The 19,960-nt window shown below is 52.4% G+C and overlaps 1 protein-coding gene and 1 long non-coding RNA gene across 44 annotated transcripts in view; one reads left to right on the forward strand and one right to left on the reverse strand.

Annotated features, from left to right (window-relative positions):
• SPTAN1 (spectrin alpha, non-erythrocytic 1) overlaps positions 1 to 19,960 on the forward strand; it is a 64,800-nt gene that overhangs the window by 44,179 nt on the left and 661 nt on the right. For 8 of the 43 annotated variants that reach the window (XM_070596758.1, XM_070596767.1, XM_070596769.1 and 5 more), the window contains 21 exons: positions 111 to 125; positions 2,338 to 2,469; positions 2,726 to 2,863; positions 4,077 to 4,181; positions 6,704 to 6,912; positions 8,041 to 8,161; positions 8,383 to 8,504; positions 9,091 to 9,223; positions 11,177 to 11,275; positions 12,658 to 12,817; positions 13,434 to 13,510; positions 14,144 to 14,353; positions 14,730 to 15,026; positions 15,470 to 15,582; positions 16,019 to 16,036; positions 17,141 to 17,203; positions 18,433 to 18,487; positions 18,944 to 19,140; positions 19,321 to 19,374; positions 19,461 to 19,607; positions 19,691 to 19,838. In XM_070596758.1, coding sequence (XP_070452859.1) covers positions 111 to 125; positions 2,338 to 2,469; positions 2,726 to 2,863; positions 4,077 to 4,181; positions 6,704 to 6,912; positions 8,041 to 8,161; positions 8,383 to 8,504; positions 9,091 to 9,223; positions 11,177 to 11,275; positions 12,658 to 12,817; positions 13,434 to 13,510; positions 14,144 to 14,353; positions 14,730 to 15,026; positions 15,470 to 15,582; positions 16,019 to 16,036; positions 17,141 to 17,203; positions 18,433 to 18,487; positions 18,944 to 19,140; positions 19,321 to 19,374; positions 19,461 to 19,607; positions 19,691 to 19,838 — 2,613 coding nt within the window. The remainder of the gene's footprint in view (positions 1 to 110; positions 126 to 2,337; positions 2,470 to 2,725; positions 2,864 to 4,076; positions 4,182 to 6,703; positions 6,913 to 8,040; positions 8,162 to 8,382; positions 8,505 to 9,090; positions 9,224 to 11,176; positions 11,276 to 12,657; positions 12,818 to 13,433; positions 13,511 to 14,143; positions 14,354 to 14,729; positions 15,027 to 15,469; positions 15,583 to 16,018; positions 16,037 to 17,140; positions 17,204 to 18,432; positions 18,488 to 18,943; positions 19,141 to 19,320; positions 19,375 to 19,460; positions 19,608 to 19,690; positions 19,839 to 19,960) is intronic. The other 35 variants (XM_070596762.1, XM_070596770.1, XM_070596785.1 and 32 more) reach the window with 5 other exon arrangements.
• LOC139079746 (uncharacterized) lies at positions 9,733 to 12,659 on the reverse strand. Its single transcript, XR_011533658.1, has 2 exons — positions 12,511 to 12,659; positions 9,733 to 11,963 (listed from the first exon to the last, which is right to left on the reverse strand). It is a non-coding gene; the product is annotated as an uncharacterized lncRNA (long non-coding RNA).

The following is a 19,960-nucleotide window of genomic DNA, read 5'->3' on the forward strand; positions in this document are numbered from 1 at the left end:
GCTGAGCTTCCCAGGGGAAGTATGACAGCAAAATGAGTTTCTGTGTAAGAGCCGATACCTGTATTCACATCAGTGTACTGAACTTTTGTTATTTTAATCTATTTTTGTAGCTTTCCAAGCTGCTGGTAAGTTTTTTATTTTTTTAAAGAGTTTTGGTTAAATGAGCTCCAGTGTTTGTGTTCTTCTGTAGAGATTCTTGTTATTGTGGTCACACAGTCTGCTGGTGTCTCTTCATCCATCCTCTTCATTTCTAATCGTCCATCACACTCCATTCAAGTGCGCCTGTGGGATGTGGCTTTCTCTGTTGTAATTAGCCTGCAACCCTTCACTCCCCTCCCTGCTCCAGTTTATCACGTAGGCAAATTCTGCACAATGTTTGATTTGGGGGGCAGTAGTTGACTGTTTTCTTTCTAGAGGTCCTTTCAGTAAATGAAATGACCAGCTTTTTTGGTGTGGACGTGGGCTCGTCTTGCTGTGGGCTCATGCTTCTCGGTGGCCTAGGGCAGGGAGACTGGCGGAGTGTGAGAGTTGTATTGCACACACAGCCTGGTGTCCTGAGGTGCTGCTCACTGGAGAGGGACAGCTAGAGACCCACAGAGAGGCAGGTGATCTGCTTCCAGATGTGAGAGGAGACCAGGGCTGAGATGTCAAGAGAAAAGTGGACGTTATCCGAGGGGTAGTGGAAGGGGCTTTTCAGTCAAAATGTAGCTCAGAAGTTGCTTAAATGGGGGTGGGCCCTGTGGCCAAGTGGTTAAGTTCATGCACTCTGCTTTGGCAGCCCAGAGTTTCACCAGTTCAGATCCTGGGAACAGACCTGGCACCGCTCATCAAGCCATGCTGAGGCGGCATCCCACATAGCACAACCAGAAGGACCTACAACTATGTACTGCAGGGCTTTGGGGAGAAGAAGGAAAAAAGAGGAAGATTGGGCCTCAGCTAACATCTATTGCCAATCTTTAAAAAAAGAAAAAAAAAAGCATATGAGAGAAGTGACTCAGTTAAAAAGAAAGAAATTGCTTAAATGGATGGAAGAAATGAAGAAATAGAATAGATGGTATTGGGGCCAGCCCCGTGGCCAAGTGGTGAAGTTCGCACTCTCAACTTTGGCCGGCCCAGGGTTTCACCAGTCCGGATCCTGGGCACAGACATGGCACCACTCATCAGGCCGTGTTGAGGTTCTTCTGTAGAGATGGCGTCCCACATGCCACAACTAGAAGACCCACAACTAAAATATACAACTGTGTACTGGGGGATTTGAGGAGAAAAAGCAGAAAAAAAAAAAAGCATAGATGGTATTTGAATCAAACAGTGATCAGAAAAAAGGGAGTTGAGCTTTTGTCAGGATTTGTGGGTATTTGAGACCCGTGTTCCTGTGATTGGGCTCAGGCGTCAGAGTGTGTTAGTAAGAAGGGCACTTTACGTTAGCGCTGTCTCCCAGCCATGCGGCTCCATCCTTTCCCGGTTGCTGCCCCTGAAATGAAACATGTGATGCAGAACCCCTCCCCAGCTGTACTGCTTTTTCCTTTCCGTTCTTTTCCCCCAAATAACACTCTCCCCTGAAACCCTGCATTTCTCACCCAGAATTGTGCTACAGCTATGTCCTCGCTTGTCTCTTGTGGTGTTCTCGCACCTTCTGTTTCTTTGTGGATTTCTAAAGACCCAATCAGGCCCCAGCATCGGGATCCCCTTATTCCCCCAGCCCTCTCTTTTCCTAGGAAAGAGAAATCCCCACCTGTAGTCAAACCTGGCTTTAGATGACACCCAGGAATTTTGATTAATAGCAGCTGCCCCATGAGAAGCCAGCAAAGCCAAGGTCTGCGGCAGCTATAGACTTCTCTGTCGACAGAGGGTCAGCCTGACCATCAGACACATTGCTTCAGAGTGACTGCTGCCTTAGAGGAGGAGAGATCCATGTGCGTGCTCTTTCTTAGAGCTTTTGTCCACTATGGAGAAAGCCGTGGGTGGAAATTATGTACAGGTGGATTCAAAACTACAGTTGGCCGTTGCCATCTTCTGCAAAACGTTAGAAAGTGTCTGTGTAGGACTTCACTCCCAGCCAGCGAGTCCAGCTGAGTTAAGAATTGACTCAATTCACCTGCTCCTGGGCCGGTAAATTCCCTTTCTCCGGGCCCAGACCTTCTGCTGAACCCCTCCCTAACAGACTGACCCCTACAATAGTCACGCAAATTCTGTGATTGTTCTCTATAAGAAAAGGTTGAAACTTGCCCCCAGTTCTTTAGGTTTGCTCCCACTCCCTCCCTGCTGAGAATCCCTTCTTCCTGAAAGGATGTCATCTAGTAGGACCTGGTTTTGACAGGTTGTTTTTGGTATTTTTAGAGCAAGCATCAGAAGCATCAGGCCTTTGAAGCAGAGCTGCACGCCAATGCTGACCGGATCCGCGGGGTCATTGACATGGGCAACTCCCTCATTGAGCGTGGGGCCTGTGCTGGCAGCGAAGATGCTGTCAAGGTATGGTCCACCAGCCCCTCCTCCCGGCCCGAGAAGCGGGGCTTGGATTTGAGTGTTAGCGTGTTACTGTCAACCTGCTGCTGACTTTGAGATAAAGAGATGAGAAGGCTGTTGGCGGCAATACAGATGGGGAATGCAGTGAGAGTGGCTCCTGTGAGTGCTGTCCATTCTCCTCTCAGAGTGTGTCACATCAGCCTCAGGAGAGGGACTTCTGCTTGGATTTCCCCATCTCTAATGGCCCCCTTCTCTTCCCCAGGCCCGGCTGGCTGCCTTAGCTGACCAGTGGCAGTTTCTGGTACAGAAGTCAGCTGAAAAGAGCCAAAAACTGAAAGAAGCCAACAAGCAGCAGAACTTTAACACCGGAATCAAGGACTTTGACTTCTGGCTTTCTGAGGTAATGCCCAGTGGTTTCCCTTCCCACCATTGGAGGACTTCTAGTCACTGGGGCAACAGGCCCCAAACCATGAAAGAGCAGGGCTTTCCCAATGCCCCTTTCAACAGAAACCATTATCAAATGGGAGTTGTGTGCCGTTAGGGATTCATCAGCAGACAGAATGAACACTTAGAGAAGAGAGAGCTTATCTTTGATGAGACTTAGACCACAGATCGCTCATCTCCGTAGGGAATGCAAATAGGAAGAGGTTATGGGGGTCTCTGTGATAGGCAGCTCCAGCGAGTCTGTGCCTAGATAGAAATCAAATAGCAAAGAGTCAGGAAGCCAGAGTGGGTAACGCATTCTCTGTGGAAGATTTAGAGAGTACAGAAAGTATGAAGGGTCTGGCCCGGTGGTGTAGTGGTTAAGTTTGTGCGCTTTGCTTTGGCAGCCTGGGGTTCACCAGTTCGGATCCTGGGTGTGGATCCGCACTGCTCCTCAAGCCTTGCTGGGGCAGTGTCCCACATAGAAGAACTAGAAGGAGGTACAACTGTGTACTTGGGGCTTAGGGGAGTTAAAAAGGAAAACAAGAGGAAGATGGGCAACAGATGTTAGGGCCAATCTTCCTCACTAAGAAAGCATACCTTAAAAAGAAAAGTAGTATGAAGAAATAGAAGTTGTTAGAAACCACCACTGTCTGTATACCTACTCTATACGTGTTTTCACACGTCATTTTTCATTAGTGCATATTGGGAGTGTTATCCAAGTCGCTAAAAGTTCTTCCTAAATGTCTGAATACAGCGTAAGTCCATCACCGAGTTACGCCGTCATTTATAGCCGTTCCCCTGTTGTTGGTCATTCAGGTGTCCCGGCTTTTCGGTAGCGTACATTTTGCTGCCATGAACCTCTTTGTGTATTAATCTTTGCCCATGCTGCTGGTTCTTCCCCTGGGGAGACCCCTTGAAGGGGATTGCTGTGCATTTTGCCAGTGTACCACTGTGAAGGCTCAGTGACCCAGCCTTTAGCTGTAGTATTTAAATTCATAGGCTTTTGAGTCTGCATTTACACAAAGGAACGCATCTTAGGCCGTGCAGGCTGATACAAGCTGAGCAGGCATAGCACTAGTAACATGTGATTGAGAAGAGACCTGGAATTACAAGCAGGCTTCCGGGATTTCCCAGAACACTAAATGTGCTCCATGCAGTAGCCTTTCCCTTCTGTCTTTCATTGCCAGGTGGAGGCCCTTCTGGCATCTGAGGATTACGGCAAAGACCTGGCTTCTGTGAATAACCTGCTAAAAAAACATCAGCTGCTGGAGGCAGATATATCTGCCCATGAGGTGAGCTGGGGGAGGCAGCCAGGCTGCATTGGGGCATGGCTGTGCACAACTCTTGAGGAGATCCAGCGCATTGGAGGAGAGCGACGTCTGTCACTTACTGCCAAGGTTCTCAAACATTGTGAGAAACTAACATTATGTAACTAAAAGAGTTTATTATGTGGGTTTTATCTATCAGTGTTCACCATTATTAAAAAATAAATCTTAGGGGGCCGGCCCGGTGGCACAGTGATCAAGTTCACGCATTCCTCTTCGGCAGCCCGGGGTTCACCAGTTTGGATCGTGGGTATGGACATGGCGCCGCTTGGCAAAAGCCATGCTGTGGTAGGCATCCCACATGTAAAGTAGAGGAAGATGAGCACGGATGTGAACTCAGGGCCAGTCTTCCTCAGCAAAAAGAGGAGGATTGGCAGCAGACGTTAGCTCAGGGCTAATCTTCCTCAAAAAAATAAAAATAAATCTTAAAAGTTATATTTAAAAAAAATCTCAAGAGGTTACATACTGTCCCCATTTATGTAACATTCTCAAAATGACAAATTATAGAGATGGAGAGCAAATTAGTAGTTGCCCTGGGCCTCCGAATGGGGGTGGGCGAGCAACCCTAAAAGTAGAAGGAAGTTCCTTGTGCTGGCAGAACAATATCTGTGTCTTGATTTGGCAATAGTTACACAAATCTACACATGATAATTGCCCAGAACTACATACATACACTCATAGAGGCACAGAAACGATGCGTATAAAATTGGTGAACTCTGAATAAGGTCTGTGGGTTGACTGTACCAGTGTCAGTTTCCCGGTTTTGATATTGTGCTGTGAAAAATGCGACAGTTGGGAGGAACTGGGTGAAGGGTACATGGAACCTATACTATTTTTGCAACTTCTCATGAATCTATAATTATTTCAAAGTAAGAAAGTTGAGAAAACTGACAAAAAGTTTATTATTTCATTTAAAATAATAAGCCCATTAGAAATTATTAACGTAAGTAACTTTTTAAATGAATAATAACTGTATTTTTCTAAAAACAAAAACGTAGCTAGAAGAGTGGCATTGGTTGTAATTTTGCACATTTCTTGAATGCCCAACTTAATAGAAGACAGTTGGATTCTCACAGACGCTCTGAATTCAGTTTGTTGTGGAGTGTTGCACACAATGAAAACACAGCCTCACACAGGTACTTAGAGAATGGAGTGGTATTTTAATTCAGGTAATTAATGTTGAACGCTGGATACTACACCAATCTCAGTAACTGCTCATTTCTTAAAAGTTAGTTGCACAATGGACACTGAAACCCTGTCACTCAGTTTTTCGTACTGTTTTATATTAAAATCCACTGGTCCGTTTAGACTTTGAATGGATCTTTTTTACCTATGCATGATGTTACAGAATCATTTGGAAAGTACTGGTGTGCTGAGTTATGTAGATCTTTTAAATAGTGACTCATTTCATTATATCGTCACATTCATTAACATCCCAACCAGTCTCAACACAGTGATCTTTACGTACATATTGGAAAGCTGTCAACTCGTAGGGGTTAGTGCAAATTATCCAAAAGTGTAGTTTTCTCATGAAAGTTTGAATTTTATCCTTAGCAGCAAACTCCGTTTTCTTTAAAGTGACAGGTTCACTTTATTCTTGACAGAATATTTGCCGATATTGAAGTCTGAACAATCCCAGTTGTCTGTTGGTTCTGTCAAGTGACCACAGTGGTCCTTGCAGAGCGGCTGGCTCGGTTCCCCGCGGGGCTTTCCTCAAGCCGGTCACTGCACTGGAGTGTGCAGCAGAAGGGTTGTGTGTGACGAAACGGGAACTACACATACGGTATTAAAATGACATGTTCTCTTTTTTTTTTTATTTTTTATTTTTTTGAGGAAGATTAGCCCTGAGCTAACATCTGCTGCCAATCCTCCTCTTTTTGCTGAGGAAGACTGGCCCTGAGCTCACATCCATGCCCATCTTCCTCTACTTTATATGTGGGACGCCTGCCGCAGCATGGCTTGCCAAGCGGTGCCATGTCCACCCCTGGCATCTGAACCGGTGAACCCTGGGCCGCCGAAGCGGAACGTGTGAACTTAACTGCTGTGCCACGAGGGCAGCCCCTAAAATGACATATTCTTAATGAAGAATATTTAATAAAATTATCAGCTTTTGCTGCTTTTTTAGGGATATTCTCAAGTGAAAAAGCATTTTTTACTGCAAGTGCATGGCAGGAAAGAATCGGATTTCTGCTGGTGCAGGTACCACTGCCTTGAGCCTAAGGCCTCAGCATTCCCCTCATTGTGTTTGCACCATCAGTGCAAATGTCCACACAGTGCAAAAGGCAGATGATGTTTTTGTGTTCTTGTAAAAACAGTTCTGACCTCATAGACCTCAGCGGTCTACATACCACACTTTGAGAATGTCAGCACTCCACACGAATAAATATTGAACCACCCTGTCAATGAGGAATTCCTACATTCTTATTTTCAAGCAGATATTCATGGGAGACCCAGATTTCTGACTCCTCTCGTTATGTCCTCTGCCCCAGGATCGCCTGAAGGACCTGAACAGCCAGGCAGACAGCCTGATGACCAGCAGTGCCTTTGACACCTCCCAAGTGAAGGACAAGCGGGACACCATCAATGGTCGTTTCCAGAAGATCAAGAGCATGGCAGCCTCCCGGCGAGCCAAGCTGAATGAATCCCATCGCCTGCACCAGTTCTTCAGGGACATGGATGATGAGGAGTCCTGGATCAAGTAGGTGCTCCTGGGATCTCACCTCATCCTCTGGGACGCGCCTTGAACCTTCAGGGGCAGGCGCTAGGGACGGTGCACTGAAAGAGAGTCAGGAGGTTCAGGGCGCCTGGCCAGGAGGTTTCAGTCTCTCCTGGATTGTGTGGGAGACAGGAAAGTGTGGCAGAAAGGGTGTGGGCTCAGCAGTGTGCTGGGCTGGGTCCCGACTCTGCACACACGAACCGTGGGATCCTGTCTCTTCTCCTGGGATCCAGCTGTGTGGTGATAATGATCAGCGATGGCCTCCAAAATGGTAGTGAAGCCTGGCAGTTATCCTAAGTCTTATCTAGATCTTGCCCTTAGATCGCAGGGGCAGTTAGTGAGTTCATATCCAGGAAAGACTGATCCTATGGCACACTGCTGCTTGGAGCACAGAGAGCTGTTTTTTTAATCACCCCTCCCCCCAAAATTGCAGTCAGCCTTTTCCAGTTGATGTAGCATGTAAACAGACTGGGTGTGGTGTTTTTTTTTTAACGATTACTATTTTTTTTTAAGATTTTACTTTTCCTTTTTCTTCCAAAGCCCCTCAGTACATGGTTGTATATTTTAGTTGTGGGTCTTTCTAGTTGTGCTGTGTGGGACACCGCCTCAGCATGGCCTGATGAGCAGTGCCATGTCCACGCCCAGGATTCGAACTGGTGAAATCCCGGGCCACCAAAGCAGAGCGCTCGAACTAAACCACTCGGCCACGGGGCCGGCCCCAAAACAGACCTTTTTTAGGGACAAAATCCTTTCTTCATTCCTCACTTCTTTAAAAAAATATTTAGCTCAATATTTTTATAGTACATGGAAGTACGTTCTTGATCAAGTAGGATTGATAAGGGACACACTAGTGGCACCTCCTTGTTCTCCAGCGCACCCCAACCCTCTGCAGATCAGACACAGTAGGTGCTGAGAGAGACATGCGTGGACACTGTGCGTTTGGGGAATAGAAGCTTTTGTTTCCCAGAAGAGGCAGAGGTTTTCCTGGAGAGACTGGGAGACGCAGGTGAAGGACATCATAGGCTCTGTAAATGTCAGAGCTGTTTCGATCAAACATCCCCAGCTGAAAACACAAAGTGCAGAGCCTGACTCACTGCCTGTGTGGTCCAGGGAGAAGAAGCTGCTGGTGAGCTCTGAGGACTATGGCCGAGACCTGACCGGCGTCCAGAACCTGAGGAAGAAGCACAAACGGCTGGAGGCAGAACTGGCTGCGCACGAGCCTGCTATCCAGGTGAGGAGGGCCTCTTCCCGCTGAGGGCAGTGGGGAGGGATGGGGCCCAGGCGACATCAAAGAGATCCTTTGCTTTTATTCATTTCACCAGAGTCTCTCCAGTGTTTGTGACCCCTCGTCCCAGACTGGGAGGGAGAAGCTCTGAATCTGATGTTGAGGCTTTTCATGGAAGCGTCTAGAAGCAGGTGATAGTTGTTGATCAAATCATTCTTACTTGTCAGGGTGTCCTGGACACTGGAAAGAAGCTTTCTGATGACAACACCATTGGGAAGGAGGAGATTCAGCAGCGTCTGGCGCAGTTTGTGGAGCACTGGAAAGAGCTGAAGCAGCTGGCTGCAGCTCGGTGAGTGGGCAGAGCACGCGTCCCGCTTTGGGTACAATGGGGAAGGCCTGCCCCTGAGGCCAGGCTCAGAGCTTCCTGCCACCCCCTGAAAACTTTCCTTGGGTGTGCAAGTGTCACAGTCGGCTGGCTTCAGGGCCACCTCTGACCAAGCACCTGGTTGCAGAGTCTCATGTTTGAACAACACTATTCCTACTTTGTATTATGCAGGAGGTTTGATTGAACCATTCACATCTCACACTCGTCATGAATTTTTTTTTCTTTTTTTTTTTGAGGAAGATTAGCCCTGAGCTAACTACTGCCAATCCTCCTCTCTTTGCTGAGGAAGAGTGGCCCTGAGCTAACATCCATGCCCATCTTCCTCCACTTTATACATGGGATGCCTGCCACAGCATGGCTTTTGCCAAGCGGTGCCATGTCCATAGCCGGGATCCAAACCAGCGAACCCCGGGCCGCTGAAGCAGAATATGCGCACTTAACTGCTGCGACACTGGGCCGGGCCCTCGTCATGAATTATTTTTAAGCGTATGTTAACTATCAGAATCAAAGTTGGAGATTGTGGCTGGTTTTTTCTGTCTCCTGTAATTAGGGGCCAGCGGCTAGAAGAGTCCTTGGAATATCAGCAGTTTGTAGCCAACGTGGAAGAGGAGGAAGCCTGGATCAATGAGAAGATGACCCTGGTGGCCAGCGAGGACTACGGAGACACTCTGGCTGCCATCCAGGTCAGAGACTGAGGGCGCCCCTGCTTTCTGTCTTCGCAGCTGCCTGCTGGTTCCCGTTGCCTGGTTTGTTCTGTGACCTTGCCTTACCGGCGAGCACACAGGGCTCACTCAGGATCTGGCGGGTTGACTGTAGCCCTCAAGATCTCTTGCCAGAGACGGTACCCTCTGTAGACAAAGTTGGCGTGACTTCGTCCGCCCCGCTGGGGAGCCCATTGTCAGTCAGCCGCGTCGTTCCCGCAGGGTACTAGCACTGTGTTCGTTTCCTGTGGCTGCTGTAACCACGTACTACCAACTGGGTGTCTTCAAACAGCAGAAATTTGCTTTCTTAGACTTCCGGAGGCTAGAAGCCTGAAATCAAGGTGTAGACATGGCCTTGCTCTCTGACACTTCTAGGGGAGGACCTTCCTGTGTCTTCAGCTTCCGGCGGCCCCAGGCGTTCCTAGGCTTGTGGCAGCATGAATCCAGGCTCGGCCTCTCTGCACGTGGCTGTCTCCCTCCGTGGCTGTGTCTTCCCATGTCTTCTCTCTGGTGTTTCTGTGTCCAAATTTCTCTCCTTTTTTTTTTTTTTTTTTTAAAGATTGGCACCTGAGCTAACGACTGTTGCCAATCTTTTTTTTTTTGTCTGCTTTTTCTCCCCAAATTCCCCCAGTTACACAGTTGTCTATTTTTTTCAGTTGTGGGTTCTTCTAGTTGTGGTGTGTGAGACACCACCTCAGTGTGGGCCGACGAGTGGTGCCGTGTCCGCACCCAGGATTCAAACTGGTGAAATCCTGGGCTGCAAAGCGGAGCGTGTGAACTTAACTGCTCGGCCACAGGGCCGGCCCTAAATTTCTCTCCTCTTATAGGACTCAAATCATATTGGATTAGGGCCCACCCTAATGACCTCATCTTGACTTGATTACTTCCACAGAAACCTTATTTCCACATTCCTAGGTGCTGGGTGTTAGGACTTCATCATATCCTTTGGGGGACAGAATTCAGTCCTTAAGGGGCTCCCTGAGTACATTGGGTAACTGCTGCTGTGTAAAAGCCCTGAAGCCAGCAGCAGTTTACTTCCCATGAGTCTGTGAGTGGACAGGCCTTCCCTCTGCTGCTTTCCCATGGGATCCTCACACAGCTGCACTGAGCTGGAGGGCGTCACTTGTGCGCTGGCACCTGGGACGTCTCAGGTCCCCTCCCTCCTCCTCCGGAGGCTAGACCAGCCCTCAGAGGTAAAGGCAGAGGCTGCAAGGGGTCATACGGCCTAGTGGCAGGTGTTACACAACATCGTCCTTGCTGCCTTCCATTGTCAGAGCAGTCACAAGGCAGCCCCGGGTCCCAGGGTGGGTCAGTAGACTCCCCTCTTGATAGCAGGAGCTACACACTGTGGTCACACGTTCCTGAACCGTGCCACCAGCTGTGGAAGCAGAGTTGCATTCCAAGAGTCAGGGTAGCCCCTGAGCCACTTCCCCACAGTGAGCATCCGTTCAGCAGCTCTGGGTGGTTTAGTCGAATTTAGATGGGGTGAGTGAGTCCCCTGGAAGCGAGCACAAAGGGCGTCGTCTCCAGAGCGTCAGCCATACCGAGGAAAAGACGAGACTTGCAAGTCCCATAGGAGATGTGCTCGGATTGTTGTGTGGGTGTTCATCTTCAGCTTGCTGTGCGTTCACGCTGTGGTCTTCTGGAGGGGAAGAGGGGCGCTACAGGTTGGCTAGCGGGCGCCAACCCCTCAGAAAGGGCTCCCCGACCGCGCTTCTCACGCCCACCTGCTGCCGCTTACCCTCGCTGCACGCTGCTTCTACTCCCTGACGATTACCTGCTTGTGTCCGTCCCTGTCTGTTGTCTTAGTCCCAGCTGGAATGTGACGCGTGTGAGGGCAGGGACTTTCTGGTTCTGTTCCCCACTGTCCCCTGTACCTGGCACACAGGGCACATGCCGGGCTCTCAGTTGCTGGCCTTGCTGCTTCCACTCCAGGGCTTACTGAAGAAACACGAAGCTTTCGAGACAGACTTCACTGTCCACAAGGACCGGGTGAACGACGTCTGCACCAACGGACAAGACCTTGTTAAGAAGGTGAGCCTGGCCCACTGGTCAGACCCTCCTTTCCGGCTCCGGGACGCCGCAGGCGGTGCCACAGCTGCCGCACGCACCCCACAGAGGCCACATGGGGTCCGGTAGCAGTCGGTTCGTGGGTGTCGTAAGGAGGAGGACAGTCACGTGATTAGTTGGGTATTTCCCGCTTCTTGAAGCCGGTTAGTCAAGTTAATCTGCAGCGTTTATTTTTTCTGCCTTGATGAAGCAGAGAACCCCTGCTGGTCCTTCTGTGACACTGGCGCCCCCCATGGCTGCTCTCTTAGCTTATTTCCCAGGTAATACAGCTCTTTACAGAGGTAGTAGACAGTACGGACAGCAGTCATAGTAGACGCCATAAAGCTGGCAGAGACGGCCACAGTAAGAGCTGCACGCCTGACCCTCCAGGCGCAGTCTGTCCACGTGAGATGCCCATTAGATAAACAAGAGCCCTGTTTCATGGATCACACAAAACCTGGCTGCCCTACAGGATGTTAGAGAGGCACCTGTCAAAGTCACCAGGTCTGTTTTGTTCCAACAGCCCTTTCAGGAGAAAACGAATAATAAGGCTCTTGGCGCTTTCTCACCAGCACTAAAGTCCAGTCACTAACGTAGGAAGTTCAGACTAAATGTATCGGTCCGCTCGTCACGGGCTGGTCACCACAAGACGCTTTCTGACACCTCTAGTTTCCTGTCACACACATATAATGAGTAAATAAGACTTTCCGTCACAGAATTTGCACCAATGATCCTGGCCTTGAGACTAGAGATTTGGGCCATAGGTGGTAACAATAGTTAAAATCCATGTTCAGGGGAGAGCTTTGTTTCTTTGCTCTTGTGGACAAATAAACTAAGATGAGCCCACTTGCTGGACACACAGTGTACAGGCGTCAGTGAGGCCTGTGTGTGACTCGCCTCACGCGCACACGCACGCCTGGGTAACGCTCTATTCTTAAAACCAGTGAGACGGCTAGTTTGTGAATATTCTTCAGCCTATGTATCCTAGCCATTCTTTGGATATATAGTATTTTATTTAAGTGATAATTGTTTAGGCTTTTTCCAATTTTTGCTGTCAAAAATAATGCTAATGATTGCATCATTGTAACTTAACACTTAAGCACATTATTCATTATTTGTTTAGATTAATTCCTATCCGTGGAATTGCCGTTATTCCTCTTTTTAAGACAAGGGTTTTCATTTTGTAAGGCTTGCTCTGTGTTGCTCTTAGAGAAGCTTACCCGTTGTTCCTTCCCCTGGCGGTGGCCAGGGGAGTCCACGGCCCATCTTGCAGAAATTGAGAGCCTTCCCAGGCAGGGCAGCTGCAGGGCAGGTGACTGCAGCAGGAGGTGAGGCTGACCAGAGCGTGCCTTCTCTCCGTGGCCTAGAACAATCACCATGAGGAGAACATCTCTTCAAAGATGAAGTGCTTGAATGGGAAGGTGTCAGACCTGGAGAAGGCTGCCTCCCAGAGGAAGGCGAAGCTTGACGAGAACTCAGCCTTCCTCCAGTTCAACTGGAAGGCTGACGTGGTGGAGTCCTGGATCGGTAAGCGCTGTCTCGGCGAGTCCCAAGTTTCTTACCCTCCCGGGCCGGGAAGATTGTTCTGGAGCCACAGCTTGACAGCTTCCTGTGCAGTTGGTTTTCTTCTACAGAGAAGAAACCAATCAAATGCAGGCATATCAGAGAACCCGCCACCAGGGCAGGCCAGAGAGCCGGGGCCTCAGCGCTGCCGGCACTGGGCCAGCGCGGGGCTCAGCTAAACAAAGGCCCTTAGATGCTGAAAGAAGCAGTAGACGCCACACCACGAAGAAAATGGGTACACTAGTAGCCACTAGCCTGCGTCGGCACTGTCCCCTGGCCGCCCAGGTTGAGGCTGCGGTCCAGCTCCCGGGCGAGGAGGAACTGGATTCTGATTTCAGGACCCATGTGACTTTGGTAACTGCTGTCACATGAGTAGCAACTGAAGCACATCTCTCCATGGCACAGATGGAGACCGGGAGCCTGGGGTGCGGGGAGGAGCCAGCTCCTGTGGGTTCAGAGGCTGCTGTTAGGAACAGTGGAGTTCAAACGTAAACACGATAATACTGTACCTTGGTTTTCTTTTTAATTTGTCTCACTGCACGCACAAGGGGGGTTATATTTCCCATGCTTGGTTTTCTAGGTGAAAAGGAGAACAGCTTGAAGACGGATGATTATGGCCGAGATCTGTCTTCTGTCCAAACTCTTCTCACCAAACAGGTCAGTTCTGGCCACTTTGTTGATTGATTGATTGAAATTTACTTAAATAGTATTTTCTGGTAGGTGAATGATGGTCAGAGTCTTTCATTGAGACATCTGACTGTTTTACATTAGACCATAAGGATTCAGCGGTGAACAAGATATAGTCCTGGTCCTCGGGGAGCTTCTAGACTAAGGCATCTGCTGCACCCTGATAGGTGCTCACAGGACTGAGGGCAGCAGGACGTGCTGTGGACTTACACCCAAGAGGTGTCTGACTCAGTTTCCAGCAGGCCAGGGCTGGCGGGGAAAGTCTTCCCAGAGGAAATGACGTCTAAGCTCATTCATGAAGGGTAGACCGACAGTGGGCAGGTGGAGAGGCAGGGCGCTCGTTCTAGAGAGGGGCTGGAGAGGTAGCGGGGCAAGTCTGGCGTGTTCGGGGAGCCCTGCTGCCTCAGTCTGCCTGGAGAGCTGGTGGAGACTAAGCGCTGCCGTAGTCTCTGGTCTGAAGGAGATGCAGACAAGTGGGCAGATGTGAGCGAGTGTCGGGACGGTGGGGACTCCAGGCTGACAGTCTGGCTGAGACGCCCAGAATGAGTGCGTCGTCTCATTGCAGTCACCGCAGGTTGGCTTACCTGATGCTCCTTGTTCCAGGAAACCTTTGATGCTGGCCTGCAGGCCTTCCAGCAGGAGGGCATTGCCAACATCACCGCCCTCAAAGACCAGCTGCTGGCCGCCAAGCACATTCAGTCAAAGGCCATTGAGGCCCGGCACGCCTCCCTCATGAAAAGATGGAGCCAGCTTCTGGCTAACTCAGCCACCCGGAAGAAGAAGCTGCTGGAGGCTCAGAGTCACTTCCGCAAGGTAAGTGTGGGCCCGGCAGAGCTCAGCTGGCCCAGCCCACAGGAAGGGCAAATCCGGCTTCCATCCGCCACGCTCTGCCATCACCTCTGTACAGTGGTGTGGAGTCAACTTAAACCATGGCAGGCGGTTTCACGAGGCTGCCAGTCAGACACCCAGGACACACTGAATTTGCAGATACCAAGAGAGAAGGGTAGCAAGGGAAGGGAGACCGAGGGCTCTCGGGAGTAGAAGTGGGAGAAAGATGCCAAGCAAACTGCGTGCTGCCTCGCCCCTGAGCCCTGGGACTAGCCCTGCTTTTCCTGCTCCACACCCCCCAGCCGCCCTCCTGCCCAGGGCTGGCACATCCAGCCCTCACGACTGTCCCCTCTGCTTTCAGGTGGAGGACCTTTTCCTGACCTTTGCCAAAAAGGCCTCTGCGTTCAACAGCTGGTTTGAAAACGCGGAGGAGGACTTGACAGACCCCGTGCGCTGCAACTCCCTGGAGGAGATCAAAGCCTTGCGCGAGGCCCACGACGCCTTCCGCTCCTCCCTCAGCTCAGCCCAGGCCGACTTCAACCAGCTGGCGGAGCTGGACCGCCAGATCAAGAGCTTCCGCGTGGCCTCCAACCCCTACACCTGGTTCACCATGGAGGCCTTGGAGGAGACGTGGAGGAACCTGCAGAAGATCATCAAGGTGCCCGTGCCCGCAGCTCCCGCCCTCCTGCCGCGCCCGCAGCTAAAGAGTTGATGAGACCGGGGAGGGGAGCGCGGTTTCGGTTGTCAGGAGTCACGCGTCTGTCAGGCTAGCAGCCCACCGCTTATTGATCTGTCACTGCTCTTCCCCGTCCTGCCAGAGCTCTGGAGGGGATGGCGAGCAGCCAGAGGACTCAGTGTTCTCAGCTTGCCGCATGGCTCCCACACCCGTCCCGTGTCATCTTTGGGTTGAGGTGAACATGCAGTCCTCCCTAACCCCCAGAGCGCTTGTTTCATGTCTTCTGCTTCAGAACATTCCTTCTGGCCCCTCTCAACTTTTACGTCCCCCGGCTTAGTTGCCCAGGGTAGAGCCGTCTCCGTCCTGACCCTGTCCACAAAGGAGGGCCCAGGATGACGGAGCGTCTCCCGCCCTTTGGTCCTTAGGAAAGGGAGCTGGAGCTGCAGAAGGAGCAGCGCCGGCAGGAGGAGAATGACAAACTGCGCCAGGAGTTCGCCCAGCACGCCAACGCCTTCCACCAGTGGATCCAGGAGACCAGGTGCCGGCCCTGCCCGCCGCGCTCGCCCCGGGAGCTCTCTGGTCCCCGGGCCTGAATGCCAGGCCTCCACCTCCAGGGTGCAGGGAGCTTTGCATGAAACCAGAAGGCGTGCTGGGAATAAGGAAAGAAGAGCTGGGAGCGTGCCTGGTCTGGCTGGAGCTGCGGGGGAGGGCGGAGTTAGAGCAGTATTCTCGAAGGTCCTTTTCCCAAAGATCAAGTTGGTAGATGTCCTGGATTGGGAGGGACCATGGCCCATGGTCAGCCCCGAGCAGCACCTCAGTGGCAGACGGTCCAGGGTTGGGTGCAGTGTGGGTACTGATGTGTTCTTGGTTTTGTTTTTCTTTTCTTTCTTGTGTCTCCCTCTCTCCCCCGCCTCCTGGTTGCTGCTGTCTGGACACCACCCTGTCTTGTGGCTGCTTGGACCCCATCTCCGCAGAACGTATCTCCTCGATGGGTTAATATTGTCTTCTTATTTCTCCGGGCTTCTGACGTGGTGTTTTGTGTGCTTGTCCCTCTGCCCTCTGTCCCTCTGTAGCCTGGCTTGCAGAGGATCCCAGGATGGGCCTTCCTGCCCAGGGGGCTGCACTTCCCCTGCCCAACCCTTGCTGCGTCACCTTACAAGGAGTGTGTGCCTTGCCCTGCAGCCCACTGTCCCTGACAGCCTGCGGTCTAGGGAGGGGGGCCACCCACACCTTCCTGTTCAGACCCCGAGGGTTCTCTGAGAATGTGACCAAGCCAGAAGGCCCAAGCCTCTGAGAATCCCCATGCTCATTCAGCCATTGGGATGGTACTGGACTTCTCTTCTGCCTCTTTTCCCCAGGTGTCCAAAGGGACCATATTCAGACGCTAGGAGGTCACGGGCATGAAGTGGGATGACAGTGTTTAGGGGCTCAGGCTGGTGCAGTAAGTCCCCAGCTGTGCACTGACCTCTCCCCAAGTGCCACCATGAGGGCTTAGACTGTCCCCCAGGTTTCCCAGGGGAGGGGACAGTATCATTTACCCTCACAGAAAGCAGATATGCCCAGGGTCTCTGAGTGATGAAGAGACAGGGCTCAGGAGGAGCCCCAGAGGAGCAGGGCCGTCTTGCCCAGTCCCAGGAGGGTCCCCTCCTCCAGGCCTTGGCCTCTGCCTGGGTCAAGCACCTTTCTCTCTCAGGCCCACCGTCAAGGCCAGGGTTGGTGGGACCACAGTGGCTTAGGCCAGCACACTGAGGCTCTGCAGATGGTGACTGGGGCATTGAGGCAGCAGCAGGAGAACTCTGCCCACACCGATCCCACCACGTGTGCTGAAGGCGAGCGGGCAGGATCTAGTGGTCCCAGTTTCCAGCTTGAGCTCAGAAACCCCATCCCCGGCCCCTGTGGCTGTGTCTGCTGGTCTCGGTCTTGTCTCCGTGAGGTGCTGTGCTCCCCTAACCATGTGGCTCCTCCCCAGCCCTGGCCTCCTCCCAGGCGGGCCATCAGCTCTGCGCGCCGCCAGCCCAGCCTGGGCCGTGTGTCTGTCTCGGTGTGCTCTTGCTCCGCTTCGTGGTGTATTCATTTGGTTTCTTTTCTTTGACTAGCATAGCCTACCGGCGGGTCATTCGTGTCTGTCAGTATGAAGTTGGGGATGATCTGTCTGGAAGGTTCTTCTCCTCTTTTTTCTTTTCTTCCCTCACTGTGGTTTTACCGATGCACTCTTGACTTCCCCAGGCAGCTCCGCTTTCTGACTAACCCACCGCCCTCGGCCGCTTGGGAAGGAGGGGTCTGTCCTCCTCCCACTGCACCAGCACCCAGCCTCCCGCCCCCAGGTCCTGGGGGTGTGCTTTTCCCTGGGGGACGTGGCGTGACTGTGAGTCTGATCTGTGGGGTAGGAGCAGCCTGGTGCCTTGCCTTGCTAGAGCACTTTGAACTTGGGGGAATTTTGGAGCTAACCCTGGCTCGCTGGGTGTTAGAGGGTAGGCTGGGGCAAATGTGGGTCCAGGGGAGGCTGGGCTAAATCCCATCGAGGACACATGCACAGTGTGGCTCGTCCCTGCACGTAACCCCGACTCGTTTGTCGTCTTCGTTCACCGGTAGCTGTCTGTGACCTCGCACTGTGTTATGTTGGGAACATGGAGGCTCCAGGGCCCGCCTGCTCTTCGGAACTTGGCCCTGGAAGGAGCCTCTGGTGCTGACTGTGTCTCTAGATCCTGGAGCCCGAATCCAGGCCTTAGTCACAGCCACCTCCCTCCTTTGGGCAGAGTTAGAACCACTTTCAAAACCCAAATCTGGTCACGCTCCCTTACCACTCCAGTTGTTTCTTTGACTGGGGGCTTATCTGACTGCATCTCCCCCCATTGCCATCACTCACTCCAGAATGTGGCTCCCCTCTTCAGGAACCTGTGGCAGACTCCAGGGATTTCTGGGGGGTGGCTGTCAGCTTGCCAGCCTCCCCTCCTCCCTAAGGTCTGCCGTCTGCTGGGTGGCCGTTGTACAGGGTGTCTTCCTCCCCCACGGCTCCAGAGGGAGGCTGTCTGTCAGGCCTGCAGCCCCTCTCTGTTCCCATAGGGGAACTTAAACTCGGGGCCTGAGGAGCCACATGAGAAAAGGTCCTAGCCTGGGAGTGGGGAGCAGGCTGGGTGGGGCTCGGCCCTGGCCCACAGTTGGCCTTGAGCAGGTGGCAGGCCACATGGGGCAGCCTTGCCGTCTCTGAAACAGAAGAAATAGTACATGCCCTCCCTGGCTCCCAGGGCTGCGTAGGAGAAGATTCCCAATGCAGACAGGTCTTGTTTCCTTAATAAAAGGGATGCGAGACTGCAGGCAGTTTATCTAAAGAGAGGTAAGTTTGCGCTGCGGTCAGGCCCCTCTTGCCTCACGGTGCTTCTGTGTTTAGGTCTTGCATGGTGGAAGAATCCGGAACCCTCGAATCCCAGCTTGAAGCTACCAAAGTAAGTGCCCCTAGGGCTTCTGGCCCAGCTAAGACCCTGCACCCGACCACCCCCAGCAGGCCTGCCTGGTTTAAAGTTGGGCATGAGGTGGGCTGACTGGATACCCCTTTTCCCTTGGCTTCAAGCAGCCCAGGACCTCATCCCCATCTTGGAAGAAGGCCTTTGTCCTTGACAGCTGTTCCTGGGAGCCCTGCTTGAAGAGGGCGAGGCTCCTTCTGTCCTCAGTACATACTGGTTCCCTCGAGGCTCTGCCCCCGGGTGTGACTCATGTGGAAGTCTTTCCCTCTGCTGATGCCGTTGGATTTCTTGCACTTCACTCCATCCCACCTTTCCCATTCCAGACAGCCCTGCAGGTGGCAATGCCAAGACTGAGGGGGACTGTTAAGGAGGCTCTTGGGCCTGGTGGCCAAGGCGAGAGCCCCTGTCCCATGCATCTTTGGTCCTCCACCCCTGCAGCGCAAGCACCAGGAGATTCGAGCCATGAGAAGTCAGCTGAAGAAGATCGAGGACCTGGGGGCCGCCATGGAGGAAGCCTTGATCCTGGACAACAAGTACACAGAGCACAGCACCGTGGGCCTGGCCCAGCAGTGGGACCAGCTCGACCAGCTGGGCATGCGCATGCAGCACAATCTCGAGCAGCAGATCCAGGCCAGGTACCTGCCCCTGGCTCCGGCGGGTGCTGGCGGCATGAGCGCTGTGGGAAGAAAGGTCTTGGCCCGCGACCGACCACAGGTCACCCCCAGGGTCCAGCATTCAGTGTACTGGGATAGAACAGAACGTGTCACCTGCTGTTGGGGGGAGGGCCCCGTCGCCATTCTTGTACTTTCTTCCAGGAACACAACAGGGGTGACCGAGGAGGCCCTCAAAGAATTCAGCATGATGTTCAAGTGAGTATGCCCCGCACCCTCCCAGGCTGGGGGCAGGCTCAGCAGCGGGGCCTGTGTGCTGAGCAGCTCTCGGCTTTGTGCTGCAGACACTTCGACAAGGACAAGTCTGGCCGGCTGAACCACCAGGAGTTCAAATCCTGCCTGCGCTCCCTGGGCTACGACCTGCCCATGGTGGAGGAAGGGGAGCCCGACCCCGAGTTCGAGGCGATCCTGGACACCGTGGATCCCAACAGGTGAGCTTCAGGGAAGGCCGTGGAAGCAGTGCTGCCCGCGGCTCCTGTGGCCCTCCCTGCTCACTGCACTTGCTCCTCCCCAGGGACGGCCACGTCTCCCTGCAAGAATACATGGCGTTCATGATCAGCCGTGAGACTGAGAACGTCAAGTCCAGCGAGGAGATCGAGAGCGCCTTCCGGGCCCTGAGCTCCGAAGGAAAACCTTACGTGACCAAGGAGGAGCTGTACCAGGTCCGGGGGCTCTGCTGCCCCTGCCCTGAGGAGGGGCTTGAGGTTTCCTTAGAAAAGCAAAGCCCTAGGCTGCCCCTGGGTTAGGGGCACAGCTGAGTCTAGAGTAACAGGACCCCCTCCCC

Source organism: Equus przewalskii, chromosome 26 (assembly GCF_037783145.1).
Source record: "Equus przewalskii isolate Varuska chromosome 26, EquPr2, whole genome shotgun sequence".
NCBI lineage: Eukaryota > Metazoa > Chordata > Mammalia > Perissodactyla > Equidae > Equus > Equus przewalskii.